This window comes from Castor canadensis, chromosome 8, assembly GCF_047511655.1.
Source record: "Castor canadensis chromosome 8, mCasCan1.hap1v2, whole genome shotgun sequence".
NCBI classification, from domain to species: domain Eukaryota; kingdom Metazoa; phylum Chordata; class Mammalia; order Rodentia; family Castoridae; genus Castor; species Castor canadensis.
This window is the reverse complement of record NC_133393.1, coordinates 119642479-119663067: the sequence shown is the minus strand read 5'-3', so window position 1 is coordinate 119663067 and position 20589 is coordinate 119642479. Positions and strand designations below refer to the sequence as shown.

Here is a 20589-nt window from a genome sequence, read left to right as displayed (position 1 = left end):
TTTTGTTGGTACTGGGGTTTGAGAGCAGGGCTGTGTGCTTGCTAGGTGTTGCCAGGCAGGTGCTTTACTGCTTGAGCCACACCTTTAGCCCGTGATTTTTAATTATAGCCTCATGATACAAAAATAATAGTCAATTCTATGGGAGAATAAAATTAAGCTATGAAGCAAGGTATTTATAAAACTAAAATGTTAGCATTAAGTTATAATACATTGAGTTATTAAGGGCTATAAAATTCTAAAATAATACTAGTAGTAGAGTTTTCTGTCATTCATTCAGATGTTTGATGGGATTAAAAACAGAGTTATTGTGATGAGCAACATAAAGGGAAACACAATTAATTGAAAGAGCATGCTGGTGTCTTTAAAAACCTGTACATCAGCATGCATGGCAAAATAACAAGGGGAAAACACATTAGTCATATTGCTCCCTATAGAAAATAATTAAGTTCTCCTACCTACTTATGTATACCACATTTTTATATTGTGCTCATGTAACTATTCATATTGAATTATAACTTTTTCAGGTATGCAGGCTACCCCTATTATACTGTGTGTTCATGGAGTGAAAGGATAGTGCTTTATTTATCTTTCCATTCCCAGTGCCAAAAAGATCAGGTCCACTCTACATGGTGGACCTCTACTGGTGCTTACTGGGAAGATGAAAGGATGGGTAGATGACAGATACTAACAAACTTGCTAATGCAATGCATGGCTGAAATAAACTATACTTACAAATATTGTTTTTTTGGTTTCAGAGGTCCATTGCAAATTTTCTCTTCATTGCCAGGAATCATACATGCATTATCAGCACCTATCACATAGATTTCTTCATTGCCACTGTACTTCATCTTTCCTTCTGTACATGGAGGGTTAGGGAAGCCTTCATTTGTAAAGTATGGCCTTGCTTTATTAAAATATGCATCATACCACTTTGTGACATTACCATCATGCTGAGCTATTTTCAGGAAAAAAACATTATGATGATACAAGTAACATTTGAAAGTATTTTCCCATTTATAGATTACTTTTATAATGGCATTAGGGGAATCTAGATGCCACATCAGTCACACCATGACCACCAGGATAACTCTGCTGATCTACTTGTATTCAACTTGATTCTGCTTGATTCTATCGCACACGAATCAAGGCACTATTTATTTGGGAGGAAGATTTCTCAGGTAGAGCCAACATCTCTCAGCTAAAGGTCACTCTTGTTCATATGTCCAAAGAAGCTATCAAGACTCCACCTTGCCAAAATCAAAACAATCCTACTAGCATGTGGCATAAATCGATCATTTATTTTATGCCTTATAGAATATTTTCAATATAAATAAATGGTATAATTAAGGATAATATTGACAATCTATGGATAATCTCAAGATTTGTGTGTTAATCCCGAGTCAACTCTATTTCCTTTTTTGTTTGTTTGATTGGTTTTAGACAATCTTTCACTAATATAGCCCAGATTGGCCTCAAACTTGTGATCTTCCTGCCTCAGCCTCTGGAGTGCTGTGCCACTATGCATAGATCATTGATTTTTGAACTGAATTTTTTTTTTACCATTCAGCAATTTGGATTCCACAATTTAACAAGATTAACTGATATCTGGTGGTACCTCCTGTTTCTGCCACGAGCACTTGTACATTTTTTATTGGGCCATGATCATCATTGTAGTAGCATATTGGCATTCTGATTGTAATTGTTGTTGAAGTCACAAGCAGTTTTCCTGTAGCATCATAAATAGGGGTTGGCTTAGTTTTTGGCCGAGCTGGAGCTATAAATAGAAAAGAAATATCGCTATTGATTTTTTGTTTGTTTCCAAACAGAAGAAAGAAGCTTCAAATACTCATTTCTTGCAGGTAACTTACAGATAAAGTGATGACAAACACAAATCACAAATGAAACAGAGCTGTGTTTGGGTTCAGCAGATTTTTAGCAATTTATCTCCTGATAGCATCATTATGTATTTGAGACTTGCCTGAGATAGTGAGGCCAAGGTATGGGTATGATCTTCATACATCTGACTCCTCTTTACATGTCAAAAAATTCAATTGATAAATGTCCTCATAAGTAATTTTTATAAATGCATGAAAATATTTACACTGACTAATACTTTAGTGTAACGTTTTTCTTCTCCATTATTTCCTTTAGCTTCCCTAATTTCTGCTGTCATCATAGCAGTTAATACATTGTCAAGCACCTGGATAATAGCCTCCCATATTTTATTTCTTGTACATGTAATCATATAAAAATACAAAAAGAGTAATACAGAGTAGACTTTCCCCCTGTTTTTTTCTAACATGGCTATATCATATTATAAAATAAAAATAAGGGAGCAGAAAGTAAGAATAGGTGGCAAGAACTGGGCACCAGTGGTTTACCTGTAATCCTAGCTATCAGGAGGCAGAGATCAGGAGGATCACAGTTCGAAGCCAGCCCTGGCAAATAGTTCTGGAGACCCTATCTCAAAAATACCCAACACACAAAAAAACAGGGCTGGTGGAGTGTCTCATGTGGTAGAGGATCTGCCTAGCAGGCATGAGACCGTGAGTTCAAACACCAGTATCATCCCCCACACTCCCAAAAAGAAAAGCTGTAGGTGGCAAGCACCTTCAGACCACAGATCACTGATACAACTCTAAAAGAGAGAGGAAGAAGGAAGAAAAGATTTAGTAGGAAAAGGCTCATGGTATAGGCTGTTCTAATTCCTCAGCCAGGCAGCTGCCCAAGCAAAAGCTTCAGTTAGAGAAATCCAATATTGGACATTACTGTTCAACTTTACATTATCTGTCAAATACTACTACTAATTCAATACTCCATGTCACTAATAAAATCATGTATATATACTAAGGAAAAGTAATTTCTCTACCACTCTGACACCATATTCATATACTTTCTCAAGAGTAGTAATAATCTGGGTGCCTTAGGTAAGGAGTGAAAAATCAAAACCATCTTCACAAAGAGATGGACAGAGTCTGAAATGGGAAGTTTTGCTAACATGTGAAAGAATGTGTCTCTGGCTGTGTACGTAGCTGTATATCTGTCAATGGATGACTCTCACTCTTCTTTGTACTTTGTGAAGTCATTTTATGAAATAACTGATGGCTTTGAAGATTTTATGCACTTGTACATTCCAAAGTACAGAATTTTCAAGTAAAGTCAAATAACTAATACTTGTAAATAACATTAGATCTATATTAATGATTCCTTGATGAAAAGATAAAATTTATAGTTTCAACTAACAGTGAATATATCTTATTCTTAGCAAGGTAGGTACTATCTAATGGTTTTTCAGGATATTCCCCTTTTAATGCTCACAACAACCTGTGAAGTAGGAATTGGTATTAGTCACATTTTGCAAGCTTATAGAGTTTACAAATTGTTTCCACAGCTAAACAGACATCGAGAATCCAATCCAGGATTCAGTCTCAACAACTGGATCGTAAACCTGGCCTAATGCTGGCACTTTTAATCACTGTGCTCTACTATCCCTACCAAAGACCAAGAAAAGTTACCTTTTGCTTTAGAAAGAGAAACATCAGGTGAAGCTCTACTGTAGGTCCAGGCACTGCAGGTGCTTTTTAAAAAATTTCTCTGGGTATTATTACTTATTTCTATGTTTAATGAGACAATCAATTGCTTGATTTCAATCTCTGGAAGAGAAGTCACCATGACTGGCTAAATGGTCCTAAATTCCTCTTAACAACTTTATTTGAGGGGGAGAGAGTTGGATTACCAGGGGATTTCAGCTATTTTTTAAAAAATAAAACATGCCAGAATAATGAATCAACAGATCTCCTTTATAGTCACAACCTCAAGGTTGATTACATGGTACCTCAGTAAATACTACTGATCAGCCTTTTGAAAAGAATCTTACTTCTAAGACAGAGATCATCCAAGGAATCTAATTAAATGTACTCAAAGTAGAGGCATACGCAACTTAAAAAAGCATTCTTCATAATAAAAAATAAAATTCAGGCTATAAAATTTTTTTCTTTGAACAGTGTAAACCTACAGCAAAAGGAATATAAGATAAAGAGTGAGCATTCCGTTAACAGTAACTTACAACATCGTTTAAACATTTTAATTACACTTTTAATAACCATGCATTATTAATTAATATATACTTATTAGATACATATTTCATTTAAAGGCTTGCCTGCATCTTTAACTCCAATATGGCATTCAAATTTTAATAACTCCTTGAGTAACAAAATGGCATTTTATAGGAAGGTAGCTCTTATATGTACCTTTAATATCCATGGTTATTCTCATCTGAACTTTGGGCCCTGCGCCAGCACTATTGATTGCATAAACCTGGAATAAAGAAACAGCTTATCACTATTTTGAAGTTCTTCCTTGTGTGTATATATAACTAAGCATGGTTATACATAATTTAAAGTGATCTCTTTCAAACAATTTAATGTAGCCCATTAATAATGGTTTTCTTGGACTCACATCGATACAGTAAGTCGGAAGAGCATTAACAAGGGAAGCATTTCTTGGTATAAGTCCTGAAATCAAAGCCTGAATGGCCTGAACCGCCACATCCTAGAGACCAAGAAGGACCATGGCTTCCATTTGAACCCATAGGAGGACAGAGCAGAAAATCCCCTGTGTCATTTCTCTCTTCATCTACTCTAACATCTGCTCCTTCTCTCTCTATCTAGCTAGCTCTCACCTCCTTTAAATCCATATTCAAGATCCTCTTTTTTGGGGGGTTTGAGATGAAACCCTATTCCTGCAGCCTCCTCGTTTTCCTGTATTAAATCATCCCTCTGAAATTTGGCCTTTAAGCCCTTCTTCACCCCCTGCCCCAAAGTATCTGGTGCTGTAACCTGCACAATGCAGCATATACACATAAAACATTTCTGTTTGTATATACAGAGGGTGATTTACACAAATGTGAAGCCTTTCAATTAACTTTGTGCTTAGGAAGCTGAAGGCATGCAATCATCTTTCATTTACCTTATCTGGCTGAATGAAATAAAAGCTGGATTTTTTTGCACCAATTTCCTTGAATTTGATAAATGCAATTAATTATAGATGTTTATTGATATTGATTAACTCATTTTATACATTAGTGGCCAATCCTTCCACATTATCAATATTTGGGAAATATTTTTGTTGAATTAAACATATAAGAACATATAAGATATGACAGATATGGTAAACAAACCAAACCCATAACATATGGTTAAAATGGCGAAAGGAAATATTTATTGGTATCTATAAATGAAAAAAGGAACTATTCAAAATAAAATGTGATGTTATGGCACAGTGCATTATCTTTGTTTGCTTATGGTACATTAACATTTAAGTGAGATAATAAGGGAAAAAGTTGGACAGTGCTTCTCAAATAGAAGTGTGCAAAGAATTCACTCACAAACCTTGTTAAATACAAATATGCAGGTGTCAAGTCAGTACCAGTACTAACATACACTTATAACAAACTTCAACACATTAAGGATGCTTTCTATTGCACTTTGCAAAGAGTTACAGTGCTTAAAAATAATTCTTATTTAACTTATAAATTATCTATCCTTTACCTAATTTCCATTTTTTCTCTCTTATAGCTAAAACTGAAAAAGTACTTCACTGCTTATCATAACTCTAAATATTAAATCCGAGGAAGAAGTTGCTATTCCTATGACCAATTTTACACTTAAGAAAACTGAAGCATAGAGCTAATGAAGCTGTCCAGCCACAGAAGCCAGGATTTGAACTGCAGTCTCTTAACCACCCTTCTGCTAATTGATATTTCACAATGATGGTCGACTTAATGGAATACATAGCAAGAATTTCAATAAGGTAGATTACAGAAAGATGCAAAGTTAAAGTAAGGAAAAGAACACACATATATTCATACTCATATATAAACATAAAAATTATTAAAAATGTTCCACTAATCAAATTGATGATCCCAGATTTGGTAGGAGAAATTTTAGGGTGAACTATACGTTACTTAAAAGATGATTCTTTTCTTGATAGTTCCACTTGTAAACTCCAAAGCATGATATAAAAATAGGTAAGGGATGAAACAAATTATATGTATATATGCCTCTGTGAATACACATGGATTTATGTGCATAAACAGTTATTTCTGCCAATTGCATTTGAACTACTTTGCTTTACATTTTTCATTAGTAATCACACATAACTGGGCTTTTTTGGTAGCATTATCTCTTCGTATATCATTGCTTTTTTACTTTTAATATACATTTCTTTCTCCTTTTTTTTTTTTTTGATTAGCAACAGAAATTTATTTCTTATAGTTTGGAAAGATAGAAGTCCAGGATCAGGTACCAGGTGGGTTGGGTTCTGACAAGGGCCTTTTTCTGGATTGCAAACTACTGACTTCTGGTTGTATCCCTACATGGGAGAAAGAAGATGAGAGAACTCTCTGGGGTCCCTTTATAGGGACGCTAACACCATTAGTGAGGGCTCTAACTTCATCACCTATATTTCCTCCAAAATCATACTTCTTAATAATGCCTTCACATTGGGGTTTAGGATTTCAATATACAAATTTCAGGGTGGCACACAAACATTCAGTATATATTGCATAGATATACCTTATTGTGAATTGAACAGTAACAGAAATAATTGCAAGAAATGTTGAATAGATAACAGTGAAAATTGAATTACTACACAACCATAAACATAAACATTTCACACACACAAATATACATATATATGTATATTCCATATACATTTATTTACATTATGTGGAAATCAAATAATAGAGTGGAGCAAGTACACAGTTCACTTCTAAGCAGCAAAACAGCCACATATAAATATTATTACCAGAAAATGCAACTGCTCAAGAAAAAGTTTCAGACTGTTGGATTATAGTACAGTTAATAGAAATGCTTATCAATTTCTATTCGTGAATTTCTTGATTTTCTACACATTTTCACAGTATTTGCTATATTACAAATGAAAATAGGCAATTCAATTCCTCTAAGACTGTGTTCTGTTGCCACTTAAAAATAATCTCACAAAAGATGTAGGAAATTTAATATGTACACAAAATGCAGTATTTTTGAATGTTGAGTTTCTAAACTGACTTTGAAATTTAGAAACATAATTAAAACCTGTGGATGCTTACACTGATGTTATATGTATATCCCCCTTTTAGTCCTTCTAGCATTGCAATGACAGATGTGTCTGTTTTCTGGATAATACTGAGGTTATGAATCTGAACAACAGTAGGATCATCTTCTCTGTAAACCAATGCTTGATATGCTTGGATATTTCCATTAGGTTGAGAAGGAGGAAGGAATGTTAATTGAAATTTTGTAACTTCGTCTGGTATCTTCTGAAATGTCATGTTGTTAGGTGGATCCTTGGGAGCTAAAATGAAATACAGACAATTAAAAATTTTTAAATATGTTCTTTTGGATCACAAGATAAAATTTATTTGCTTCAAATTTCTGCTTCAAAGAATATTACATATATTATTTAAGACACATAAGTTATTAAAACTAGCAAAACAGTCAATGTATCATAGAATCACTGACTTCTGAAGTTCACAAAAACAAGAATGGTGGTCCAGTTTATTTATTTTGTCTTTTCAATGCATTTATTTATTTAGGTGTTTTAGGGATCTAACAATATGCATTGATTTTTATACAGAATGTGTTTCTATAATTTTTAATCTTTTTGTTTTAAAATAATACAGATTCACAGGAAATATCCAAAATAGCAATGTTGTCCCATGTAACCTTCTCACAGCTTTTCCCATTGGTGACATTGTATATAACTGGAGCTCAATATCAAACCAGGGACTTGACATCAATACAATACTTAGCCAGATTATAGTTCTTTTTTCAATTTCATCACTTTTTTCATGTTTGTGTATGTGTACATAACACTACTCAATCTTATCCCATGTGTAGATTCTGGTAATACCACCAAAAATAAGATATAAACCCATCCTATCACTCCAAAGAAATGCCATTTTACTATCCTCTTGTGAATTATACTACATCCTCTCCATAAAATTACCCAAGACTGCTGAACTATTTTCCCATGTGTCTATACCACTTTACGTTGACAGTAGCAATGTGTCAGGGGTTCAGTTTCTCTGAATCTTTGCCAGAATTTGGTGTCATTACTACCTTTTAAATTATAATGCTATCTGTTCAAGTAGATGCATAGTTATATCTCATTTTGGTTTTAATTTGCATTTTCCTTATGATTAATGATTTTGAAAATATATGTTCTCATGTGTTTACTTGCCAACTCTGTCTCCTAGGTGGTGAAATTTCTGTTCATATGCTTTGCCAGTTTTCTAATTTGATTTGTTAAGTGATAAATTTTGAGAATTCTTTATATTCCATCTTGTTTTAGATAAATTAAAAATAGCTTAATATGTCACTAGCTAAGTATAACAATAAAATATGAAACTATGTATGAAAATAAAACATAATTTTATGAATATAAAGCTAGTTCTTTCTGAACTACGTAGTGTTCTTTTGTATGGATGACTATCATAATGAATGAGTAATCAATTTTGACCAAATGAAATTAATATATTCCTCCATCCTACATCAAAAATTTCTATGAAGAAGACTTAATATTTGGCTTTCCAATAGGTCAGATAAACTTTGTTATCTTGCAAACATCTTTGTAGATAGTGCCCTGCAGTGAGCAAAAGAAAAAGCAAATGAATAACAGTGAGAAAAAAGAGAGGCAGATAAACACATTGTTTTGCCAAATATCACATTGTAAGAAGAATAATGCATAGCTAACATAAAGGTTAATTTGGTTCAAAAAAGATAATTTTGCATTTTCTGCCTTCTTATGACTCTAAGAAATATATTTTTCAGTTTTTAAGAGGTGTTTCTCTGATGTTAGGATCAGGTTTATAATTAGATAAGCAAAAGAATTCTCTCAATGCTGTTCCTGTCTCCAAATTACCTTTGGCTTTACATATAAAATACTGCTCTTAGAGATTTAGCAAAAACTATTATGTTATTATCTCCTTAGGAAAGAATAAACACTAAGATTTGACAATCAGTGCTTTATGGTGTAAATGAATATGCATTCACCAGTTCTTTACTCACAGAAAAGTAGGATGAGGAAGAAATGTGAAAAGCAAAATCAAAAATAGGTACCCTGTGATAGTTGGCAGCAAAATAGAAACAAATGGAATTTCAGACTGCTGAGGATAAAATTTAGCTTATAGCTTAGACAAAATGACAAAAAGAAAACACAACTTAAAGAGACTTGCCAAGAAATATTGTTACCTCCTATACTTACCTTACAGATAGCAACAAATAAACTATAGCAACACATCCCTTCCTCTGCTCTTTCCAGTGACATATCTGGTAGCAAAGAACATCAGGAGTCTGAAGGAGGATGGGGCAAGGAATCTCTGGGAGATTGGCTTTCCACATTTAGTGCCTACTGGTTGCAGTCTTATTGTTCATTCAGACCCTGTTCATGGGAACTTGAGGAAATCTACACAGATTCTGATATTTATCAAATAGTTATGTCATATAACATGTTGTTCTGCTAAGTGAATAAAACAACTATGACAAATGTGACCTGAATTGCAATTCCAAATTCCATATTATTTAAAAATAATTTAATTTTAATTTAAATAATAAATCATTAAAATGGAATTTTAAATGAAGCATTATTGTTTATAGACATTTGGATAAAAACATTGCTTAGGCAAGGTAACTCAATTTCTGAAACAGCAGATTTAATAAGTACATAAAAGTATAGTTGAGTACCTTTAACTTATATATACAAAGATTGACTACATAATTCCACTTTGTCTAAAAAAGTAAATAGAAATCTTTATTCTTGCGAATTGCAGTCATTGAATTTTTAAATTTATTTCTTTTTAAAAGTTCTCATAACACATATCCTTATGAGTTCTCATAACTCATATCCTTTTTAGGGTATGGTGAGGAACTGAAAGAAAGACAGAAGTTAAATCTCAATTAATTTTCAGTGGTGATGAAAAATACCCCTTACCTGATTCTAAAGTGGTAATAACCACTTTAGTACTTGACTTCCCTTCTGTATACACAGCACTAAGGTTTCCAGTAAATGCAGTGATCACCACAGAATATCTGGTGAATATTTGTAAATCTTTAATTTCTATAGTTTTATTTTCTTCATTTGATTTTATAAAGGAAATATTAAATTCATCATTGTCTACCTATAGGAAAAATGGTTAACAATTAAAGTGATTCCAAATCTCCTAAACATAACAGCACAAAGCTATCGATACATCTAACTGACCAAAATATATGTATGTATGTGTGTGTTTAACAATAAGATTGTCCTGAGAAATCTAAGGTGCTAACACAAGTTTATTAATTAGTATTATTTCAATAATTGAAGTAAAAGAGAACCATAAACCAAGTATCAACCCATAAACTGGATAAGGAAAAGTCATTATTATAGTCAATGGAACTACTTTCTATTTCAATAGTTTGTAGAAGAAAGCACTTAGGTTTGGGTACCCAGTCATCCAGGGTTCAAATCCAAAACTGGCCATTAAAATAGCACAAAAATTATGGCTTTGATAGTCACTGAAACACAGAGAGGTTAAGTAAATTGCCTAAGGTCTAACAAAGCCAGGACTAAAACCCAAATATCTGGTTCCAAAACCTTCATCCTGAACCACATTCTATACTGCCTGCTAGAGAAGGTAGGACATGCTTTACCGATTTGACATCAATCAAGTAGAATGTTGGTCCGGTAATGACAGCAGGTTCACTCCAGCTGATGTTGATGCTAAAAGGTGATGTTGCTACTACATGCACATTTTCAGGAGGACCATCTGGAGCTAGGACAATAGAAAATCAATTACCCTGCTGCATTAGTAAGTACTTGCAACATGATAATAATAGAAAAGACCATGGAAAATGAATAATCGGAATAAATTAATTTTACATTAATTTACAACATGCTAAAAGCATTGGCAAATCAAAAGATCCAGTTCTTTAAAGGTATTCACACAAAGAATTTCCATATGAAATTAATTAAAATAATAAACACATGATTTTTATACTTGAAATAATATTTTGAAAAGAAAATACAATATATTTACAGGTAAGATACCAAGGTAAAACCCAGCTGAACAATAAGCAGACACTAGAGCAACAAAGGACAGGAATGTAAAACAGGTCACGTAAAGGGGAGGGTAATAGTGGGAGGGGAAGGGTAAACAAAGAGGGCAAAGTAATATGATCAAAATACTTTCTACACATGTATAAATATGGAACACTGAAGTCTGTCAAAGTAATTTCTAGAAGGGTAGTGGGAGAAGAGGGAGGCTAATGGAGAGGATGAACCAAACCGGGGTACAATATATGTAGTTTAACTATCTTATACTGATACATTTTTAAAAAAGATTAAGAACCCCTAAATTCAAAGAATAAAAATATCACAAAGAGAAGTGCTCATGGGGGGATACAGAGGGAGTAGTTCTCAAATAGTAATTTGGGAACCAAACTCATTCTTTGAATTATATGATGGCACTAATGCACTAAGATTTTTGAAAAAGGAAGTATTTTTCCAGTGACTTAAGAAGAAAACTCAGGTAGCTGGAGAAAAAGCAAGTGCTTTGAAGTACACTGACTTCATAGAGGTTATTTCCAAAATTCAAATGAGGCAAGAGACCCTAAATTAGGATAATGACAGTAGGTATAGATATAAAATGATGAAACCCACAGTTTATTAAGTTTGAAAACTTAATAAAGGAACTCGGGCTGACTAGAAGAGTGTACAAATTAAAATAGGAAAGAAGTAAAAGCTGATTCAAAGTACTGAGAAAATGCTAACAGAGTTCACAAATATGCTTTTGGAACAGATTACCACTTTTGGTGGGGTAAGGCTATGGGAGAATATGATAAATTTAGATTTATACTCATTGAATCTGAGAAAACCAAGAGGCCTGCGATGCCTCCCTGGCAATTAGAAAAGTGAGCCGAAAATGAGGAAGAAAGGACTAGAATGACAAAAGAGTTTGGAAAGAAAACAGGTCATTTCTTCTAACTTAGGACAGTATAAATACAGCTGCTATATCTGTTTTAAGTGAACCGCATACTCTGGTGACAGACAAAAGATTTATTTCAATATCTGATAGGTATTTAAGATGTTGCTATGGTTTGAATGTGCTCCTCCAAATTAAGGTATTGAATGTGAAGGTATTAAGTGGTGGAGGATTTAGGTCATGGGGGCTTCCAATGCCTCAAAAATGGCACGAAGGCATTTAAAGAGCACTCAGCTAGTTTGCCCTTCAGCTTACTACCATGTGATAACATAGCATTGCATCCTTGCAGGGGATACAACGCTCACCAGACACCCAAACATGTTGGAGCCTTGATCTTGACTTCTGAGCCTCCAGAACTGAGTAAATACATTTCTATTCTTTGTAAATTCCCCAATCTCTGATATAGCAGCACGAAACAGACTATGGCAGAAGGTTAATACAAGTGACAATCATCATGAGTGAATGATTGATATTTATAATACAATTCCCAGGGAAATAATATGTATGCGATTTAGATGCTCAACTTAGCCCATAAAATATTTTTTAACAGTAGCATTGACATACTTTAATAATAGTACTCAAATGTAACATAGGTGAATCTAACTTATATAATGAATGAGATAGAGAGAATGCGAGGGACAGATTGTGTAAGATCTTTAAGACTACCGCTAAAAGTCTTTGCAAAGTTATCATGGGCAAAAAGACAACTGCCATAGTTTATTATCATGAACTAGAAAAGGCCATCATAGATTATCATCTTTGATATCTACTTTATACCATGAAGATGAGCCAAAATTAATCAGACAAAAAGAATAAAGACCATCTTCAGAATCTAGTTGGTTCATAGACCTCTACAAACTTTGGGAACTACACTTTAAAACCCAACTCATTCTAGCAGACAAATGAAATGTTACCTTACTGTTGTCTAGACATCACCAGGGTCAACTTGTTGAGAATTACTTTGACTTAAGAAAATTGAGATTTTTGTTACTATATTGATAGTAGCTTGTGTTAGGAAATACCTTCAGGAGAGTATGTCCACATCTCTGCTACATAGTTTGAACCTTTGAAGTCTCAATTAAGGACAGACCCCAAAGCATTTCCCAAGGAAAACTAGTTTGCAAGTAGGTCTGTGCCATCGAGAAAGTATAGCATAATGCCTTGCTTCAACTTCCTGTTTTCCATAGTAAAATGTTAACCATACAATCATTCCTTTAATACTAGTAATCAGAGCCCCCATAAGGGAGTTTCTTCTACCCCAGAGTGGAGAGAAAAGTGACATTCAAAGATCATTCATGACACGTTTAACTACCCATTCTACTAAATATTTTATGCTCCATACACTGATCAATCATTTTTTAAAAGCAAGATACTCAGCCCCTTGCTGAGCTATGCTTAAATGTCATTTTGTGAACTTTTCCCAAAGTTGTTTTCCTTCATTCCTTCTTTCTATACCTGTATTTTCAGTAAATTTAATGATAAAATTGTCTGTTTTGTTACATAAGTGGTCTCTGTGTTTAATACTTTTGTGAAAAATTTCTCTTAAAATGTGTGTTATTGTGTTCTTAAAGGATTAAAATTACTAAATCTAAGCTAAAAAAAAGTAAACATACACAATAGAATATATGTGAATGCATTATATATATAAAGTGTGTAATCAGATATACTTCATCTGTTTGAAGGAATGAAAGATAATTATTTGATTAATTCATAGGTAATTGAAAATACAGATTTAGCACACTAAATTTATCAGTTATTTCTCAAATGGCATTTAATTATTTAATTATTTTAGTATCATTCAAGTAGTATAATGTATATACAAGCACAAAATATTTTTAAATTCTTTTAGGTAACTTTCTCTTGGAATTTACCAAATTTCAAAAATGCATAATGAAATATACCAGTATTATTTTTCTTTTTTTTTCTTACAGAACATTATCATCTACTACCAGAGTCACATAAAGGGAGAATACAAAATTGCAATTATGACTACCAACTACCAAAATGCTAGTGTTGGTAAAGCTACAAAGTGTTGAAAATATACCAGTTTAAAAGCTTAGTAACTAATAAGCATCTTGGGCAGACTTTGTCTCCCTATAAACTGTCACATTCTGATTTAAGATTGTTTGTGAAATGAATCTAGTCAGTAATGGGCCAAGATATCACCATACCCTTTTTCTTATAAATCACAGCAATTTACTCAGTAGGAATGATCTATCCTTATTCTCTCATTCCCCATAATCCAATCACTTCCTCTTATAAGCACTTTCCCCCTGGTTTTCACAATAATGCATTTTCTGTAACTAACAACCATCATTTCCTGATTATCATGCTTCTATCCTTGCACAGGAATGTGGGTCTTATGTGTGTCAGGGTCATCTTTCCCATCCATCTGTGTCTTGATGCTAAGTGTGTTAGTTGAAAGGTGAGTCTGGATAGACCATCATTTTGCCTAGTCCACAGAAAAGTTTTGAATATCCCCAGCCAAGTCTGTGTACTTCAATTAAGAACCAAAAAGTTTTTATGTGTCTAATGCTACACTTTCAGAATAAGCATATTCAAAGATTTGTTAGCAACTTTGGCTTCTGCATATCCAATGTAAATCTAATTGAATGATGAAAAACATAGAATAGACTACATGATTTTTAGTATGCCATCCTATGGTAGTTTTTCTAAAAGAATGAGCATAAAAGATTTGACAGAAACTTACAAGGCAGAAAATCTTGAGTTCTGTATACCTGATTGAAGTTATATGTATATCTATTTGAATTTAAGCTTAATTTATAGTTTATTTAAAAGTCCTACCATTCAAGGTGTCTTAGTTTCAGAATCTGATAAACTGACCCACAAGTTCTCTAATGACTATCACCACTAAGTGAAGGGTTCTGTTGTTTCTCAGCTACACAAACATCAGTAACTTCTAGGATTATGAGTTGACTTTGATTCAGAACACTTGGAAGAATTAGCTTTAAGTTTTTAATGTCTTTGGAGATGAGAGGAAATCTACTTGGATGGGTGGATTCCTTATGTCTTCAAGAATTCAGAGCATCAAAGACCCTGGAGAAGCTCTGTGATTAGATTCACCACCAAGAGTGTTTCAGGATGTAACTCTGTCCTGTGGTTACAGCACAGTGATAACTGGCCACCCTTTCCTAGGGTGGGATGTAACTCTAGAGCCCAGTGATTTCACTGGCCAATATGGAATACCACTGTTGGTATATGAAGTATTTCTTACCATTTTACAAGACAAATTTTGTTTTACAGTTAGATTTTCTAACAGTAAGTGGTGCCATGAAGGGCAAGTACTCCAAGCCTAAGAATTTGCCAGATTGGGTTGTTTAATGAGTGCTGGGAATGATTCATGGATGTTCATACTATTGGGCTATATTAGTAATCATCTCATTTAATTCTTAAGAGTTGTTATCTGACTCATTTCAGACTGACTGAAAAGTTGAAAAAAATACAAAATATAAATATTCACTTCCAATACTAGCTATACCAGGTAAGAATAAAAATATTCTAATATTAGTACTATTGATTTGGGATATGACATCTTTCTTTAGAACAGCATCATATTTACAGAATCACTTTGTACAATAGTAGTACTCAACCTGTGATCTGAGAACAGCAGCATCAGGATTCTAAGGAAAGCATAAGAAAGCAAAATCTGAAGCCATACCCCAGACTTACTGACTCATACCTGGGTATGGGATGCAAGCAAATTAACATCCATGCCAGGTGAGTCCAATGCCTGAGGTTCATGTTTAAGAACCAGCCTTTTGGAAAAGTAGTAATAATGCTTTTCATATTAATGACCAATGGTTGCAACTCTTAGTAGTAAGGGTGGAAAAGGGGTTGATTAAATTACTACTTCCCTAAAGGTAAAGAAAGTAACTGTGGAGGAAGTTTGGGAGCTGGTGATCAACATGGAGACATGTCCCTACACCCTTTCCACAGACTGGTCTACCCCTATACCTCATTCTATTTTAAGTCTGTAATAAGCTATGTGGTAAGGTTCTTCTTACCATCACTTCCTCCTATCTCCAAAGTTTCTAGAATTATGAATCATCATTTTCTGCAAGAATATAAGAAAATGTTACCGCTTCTATCGTACTTTGAAGCTACACAGATGAAGTTGGCCATAATCATAATAGTGTGTTGGGACTAGGATAAATGCTGATGTTTTGTCCTAACATTTGGGCATTATGATTATATAATTTGAGTAAAATAAGTATCAAGGGTATTAATGAAAAGTATAAATCAAGGGTTTCAGAGCGCTCACAAGTACAGTTTGAGGTTGGGAGCATTGGAAAGTCCTACTCTGTCTGGGGTTGGAGGTGGATGGATGTTTGTATAGCATCTTCAGGTCTTTCTTAGTCCTTGTAGCCAAACTATCAATACCACATAGTGATAATCCTTATAATTTCCTGGAATGGTTTGGTTTTTAATGCTTTTGCTGTAAAATGCATACTCTTTTCTTACACAGATGTGATTTCAAGATACTTTAATTTATATTCAGGAAAACTTACTTAATAAACTGGCAAAATGCTTTTTAGAATAATTTTATATTTTAACTATTCTTCCTTTATTATTTTACCTGAGTACTTATTCTTTGTAATAACACTTAGCTCTACTCTGTCTCTTGGTATTGTTTGTTTGGTTGGTTGGTTCATTGGTTTGTGACAAGGTCTCTCTGTGTAGCCCAGATGGTCCTTGAATTCATTACCCTTTGCCTCTGCCACTTGAGTGCTATGATTATAGACATGCTCCATCAAGCTTGGCTGCTTAGTACTTTTATGCCACCTGAGGCTTTGCTCAATTACTAGTCAAGATATAGGAGCACAGATTCTATGATAGAAATTAATATAGTTTTGTGAATGTGTCAATATATAAAGTACTTAGAGCTGTAACCAACACATAATTTGAATACTCCTTGCAATTTCCTATTGCTATTATTATTCTTAATTACATAGTTTAGGGCTCTCAATTCAGTTACTGATCTTTACCAAAAAGTGCTCAAATCACCAGCCATAGTGATGATAGGAATTCTTTTAGAATTTGGAGTTTTCCATAGACAAATCAGAGTTCTTAAAAATACAGAAAAACAGAGCCGGATTTTTGTTGACCTGGGACTTAATGCTGTGACAGAGCCTGAGCTGAAGTTACGGGCTGGTAGAGTGGCTCAAGTGATAGAGTGCCTGCCTAGCAAAGCCTAGCAAGCATGAGGTCCTAAGTTCAAGCCCCAGTGCTGCCAAAAGTCAAAAACAATCCTGAGCGGAAGTTACAGAATAAAGCTCACAATGCATTAATCCCACATGACACTTCTTTCTAAACCAAATGAAAGAAGATTCTCAGAAGAGTAAAAGTAAATTCAGTTCAGCATTACATTTGAATTGTGAGGTGAGAATGGGGAAATTTTATTTCACTTTAAAAAAGATAAAGTAGAGCCATAATGAACACAAGATTGTTTTGCCTTTCTTACTTTATGAAACCAGACTTTAAAAAATATTGATTTTGAAAAACATAATGATAATCTGCATAGTTTCCTTTGTTTGATTTTTAGTGATTTTGCTGCAAAACACATTATTCTTGCCTATGTAAATGAAATTACAAAATGAATATTTTTACTGCATTTAAATTCTGAAAAATTTGTTTAGTAATCTGGAAAAAGTTCTTCTAATATTAACCATATAGTTGAATAATATATTAAATACTTTAATTCTATACATTTAATCTCTTTAAACTGTTAGTTCACCCAACTGTCTTCTCTTTGTAGTCACATTTGGCACTCCAAATTTAAACATTATATTTTCTTTTTGTTTTCTTCATGTGTCATCAACATATTATGATCCTGCTTCACTGCACAAATTTATTACTAGTTAATTATTTCAACAAACCATTTAAGCATTTTGAATGCTCCAATCCATTCTAAAATAGGCATTTACTAATTTCCTTCTCCATTTGAAATCTTGTTAGACATACTATGTGCATATTTGTTTCCTGTGTGAAATTATTCATGTCTTTATTAATTAATAAAAAAAGAAACTAAAAAATGATCAACAATATAAAATAGACTGGTTTTCTGAAAAAAAAAAAAGGAGCCAAACATATCAAACATGGACAGTAATTGAACAAGAGGTTTACCATTTTGGCAATAACCATGCAATAATCATGACTGTCTTTCAATCATGCTTGAAAGACAAGCTTTAGACAAAAGATAAAAGAAAATTTGTGTAAATTATTTTGAAATGTGGGGAATTTTGACATTGAAATACATTTTCACTAAAGTCAAATGCCTTCCACATAACAAATCTTAGGTAACACATGGAGAGTGGGCACTTATATAAAACATGGGTTAACTCATTGTTTCTGTTTTTAAGAAACTCAGACTCCCACAAAAGAAAGAGATATTTACTTATGATGCAGTATGTTTAATATGTTAGAAAAAGTTGGGAGAGGTGAGAATGCAAAGGAGGATTTCTTGAAACCTTGTCAAAGGAGATACTTAATACAAAAAATAACAACAATAAAAAAGCTAACTGGTCTCCTCCAAAAGAGGAGAATGGGAAGAAAAGTATGAAAGGACAGCAAAATTTCTAGAACACAAAGGAGAAGGGGCAAAGTATGTCTGGGGAATACAGATCAAAGCAAGAATTCCTTCTAAAGCTTATTAAAAGACATGAATTTTTACATGCAGGCAAACAGAAAACTATCAAAGATTTTTGGCAGAAGAATAACATGGTGGCCATATAAGTATATTCAAAAGTTCACTTTTTTAGTTCAACACTATTTAATTAAAGATCTTTTATGTTTTTAAACCAAGGTTTGAATTCAGGATCTCATGCTTGCTAGGCAGGTGCTCTATCACTTGAGATACTCTACCAGTCCTTTTGGTGTTGTACATTTTATTTATTTATATTTTTATTGTTGTACTGGGATGCATTGTGATGTTTACCAAAGTTCTACAATATATCATAGTTGAATTTACAGAAGTTCACTTGAAGGGTAGAAAATAAGGACAGAGCAATTTAGAAGGTAAATTTAATAAGACTCAGATATCAATCTGTGGGGCATGAGAGTAGTTAAAAATAACTATGGGTGATTCCTATATTGCTAGTTTGGACAATTAGGTGAACAGTGGTGCAGTACATTGAAGCAGGAAACAAAAACAAAAGCAAAAGTTGCTGGCGGCTCAGGACTGATGGTAATATTGAGTCTTTCTGTGGAAACCTAGAGTAGTCATACCAGTAACTTCAATACACAGGTCTACAGGAACCTGGGGTCTTGAATTATACATCTGATAGGTTCAGTTGGTTAATTTAGAAGATTCAGCAGCATTTAACTAACATCACAGAAGTACAGTCATCACGACTAGAATAAGCTATACACGTTTTCTCTAGTGACAATGGGACAGAGCTTGTTCTAAAAATGTACTGCCACCAAATAATTTTCTACATGTCTTGGATTATATTTTATTTATTTATGGCTAATACCACTTCTGTCTTAATATAATTGCCTCTTTGCAGGAAAGATCATTTATATTTGTATAACTGTAGCTATCCCATTATAAGCGTCTTATATAGTTTTGGGTAAATTAAGAATAATATTTGAATATATAGCAAAACATTAACAAGTTCTTATTTTAAATAATGTTATCGCATATTCTGCTCTCTGTTTGGCTTTTCTTCTTTTTAGATTATAAAGTTACATTCCTTAGAAACTTCTTTGATGAGGCATGTTTTGTTGAATTTTTTTTTTAACCTAACAGATGTTTGGGTAGTTAAAATTCCTCATGAGTATGGTATCCTGTGGTTTTCACAACCTAAGTGTTACTCCAGGAATTTTCCTTTCTTGCAATCTTCCAGTCCTGGTGGTCTATAGGAGATGCACACTATGAGAGGTCCATTTCATTTCATACAATTTCACACCCTTACTTCTTTAATGTTGTACATTTCCTTAGCATTGTAAGTGCCCATTCTGTACTACACAGATATTTAACAGCTTTCTGTTTTGCACATCCCTCACACACACACACACACACACACACACACACAACTCAATTTACTTTTGAGTACATGAGAAAAAAATGAGATGATTAAAATAATCTGCAAGACTTTAATGTTTTAAGTTAATTATTTATGTTGTTTGTAATCTTTGTGCTTTGCATCTATATACATGCAGCATGAAGTAACATTATGTGTATTGTACAGATGATTTAAGGGGAAGAACAATTTGGCTTCAATTATCTCAATCAGAGTACATGGAAGAAATAAATGTTAGCCTGAGTTAGCTGAATATTGTTTCCTTAATTCATTCTGGTTTACTATTGTAGAATCAGATTCAGAGAATAACTTAATTTAGTTTTCATTTTGCATTCTAACTTTGCTCCTTGAATCTTCAATTTTGTTGTTCTTTATGAACTGAAGATTTAATAATAGCATATTTTCTTGTATTACAAGTCATTTTAAAGTTGTGTCATGAAAACCACTTTCATAGATAATGCAAAACTTATTACTTTTCCTCATTTAGATTTTTTTTGTAAAATGTCCATATATTAATGTTTTGTA

At 33.3% G+C, this 20589-nt stretch overlaps 1 protein-coding gene and 1 long non-coding RNA gene across 3 annotated transcripts in view; one reads left to right on the top strand and one right to left on the bottom strand.

Annotated features, from left to right (window-relative positions):
* The window catches only part of Ptprq (protein tyrosine phosphatase receptor type Q), a 173238-nt gene that overhangs the window by 46729 nt on the left and 105920 nt on the right, over positions 1-20589 (bottom strand). The window contains exons 27-32 of the mRNA XM_074084025.1: positions 10692-10813; positions 9994-10180; positions 7112-7356; positions 4251-4317; positions 1616-1774; positions 733-955 (exon numbers count right to left, since the gene is read on the bottom strand). Coding sequence (XP_073940126.1) covers positions 733-955; positions 1616-1774; positions 4251-4317; positions 7112-7356; positions 9994-10180; positions 10692-10813 — 1003 coding nt within the window. The remainder of the gene's footprint in view (positions 1-732; positions 956-1615; positions 1775-4250; positions 4318-7111; positions 7357-9993; positions 10181-10691; positions 10814-20589) is intronic.
* The window catches only part of LOC141425807 (uncharacterized), a 153466-nt gene that overhangs the window by 67300 nt on the left and 65577 nt on the right, over positions 1-20589 (top strand). The gene's annotated exons all lie outside the window — the stretch shown is intronic.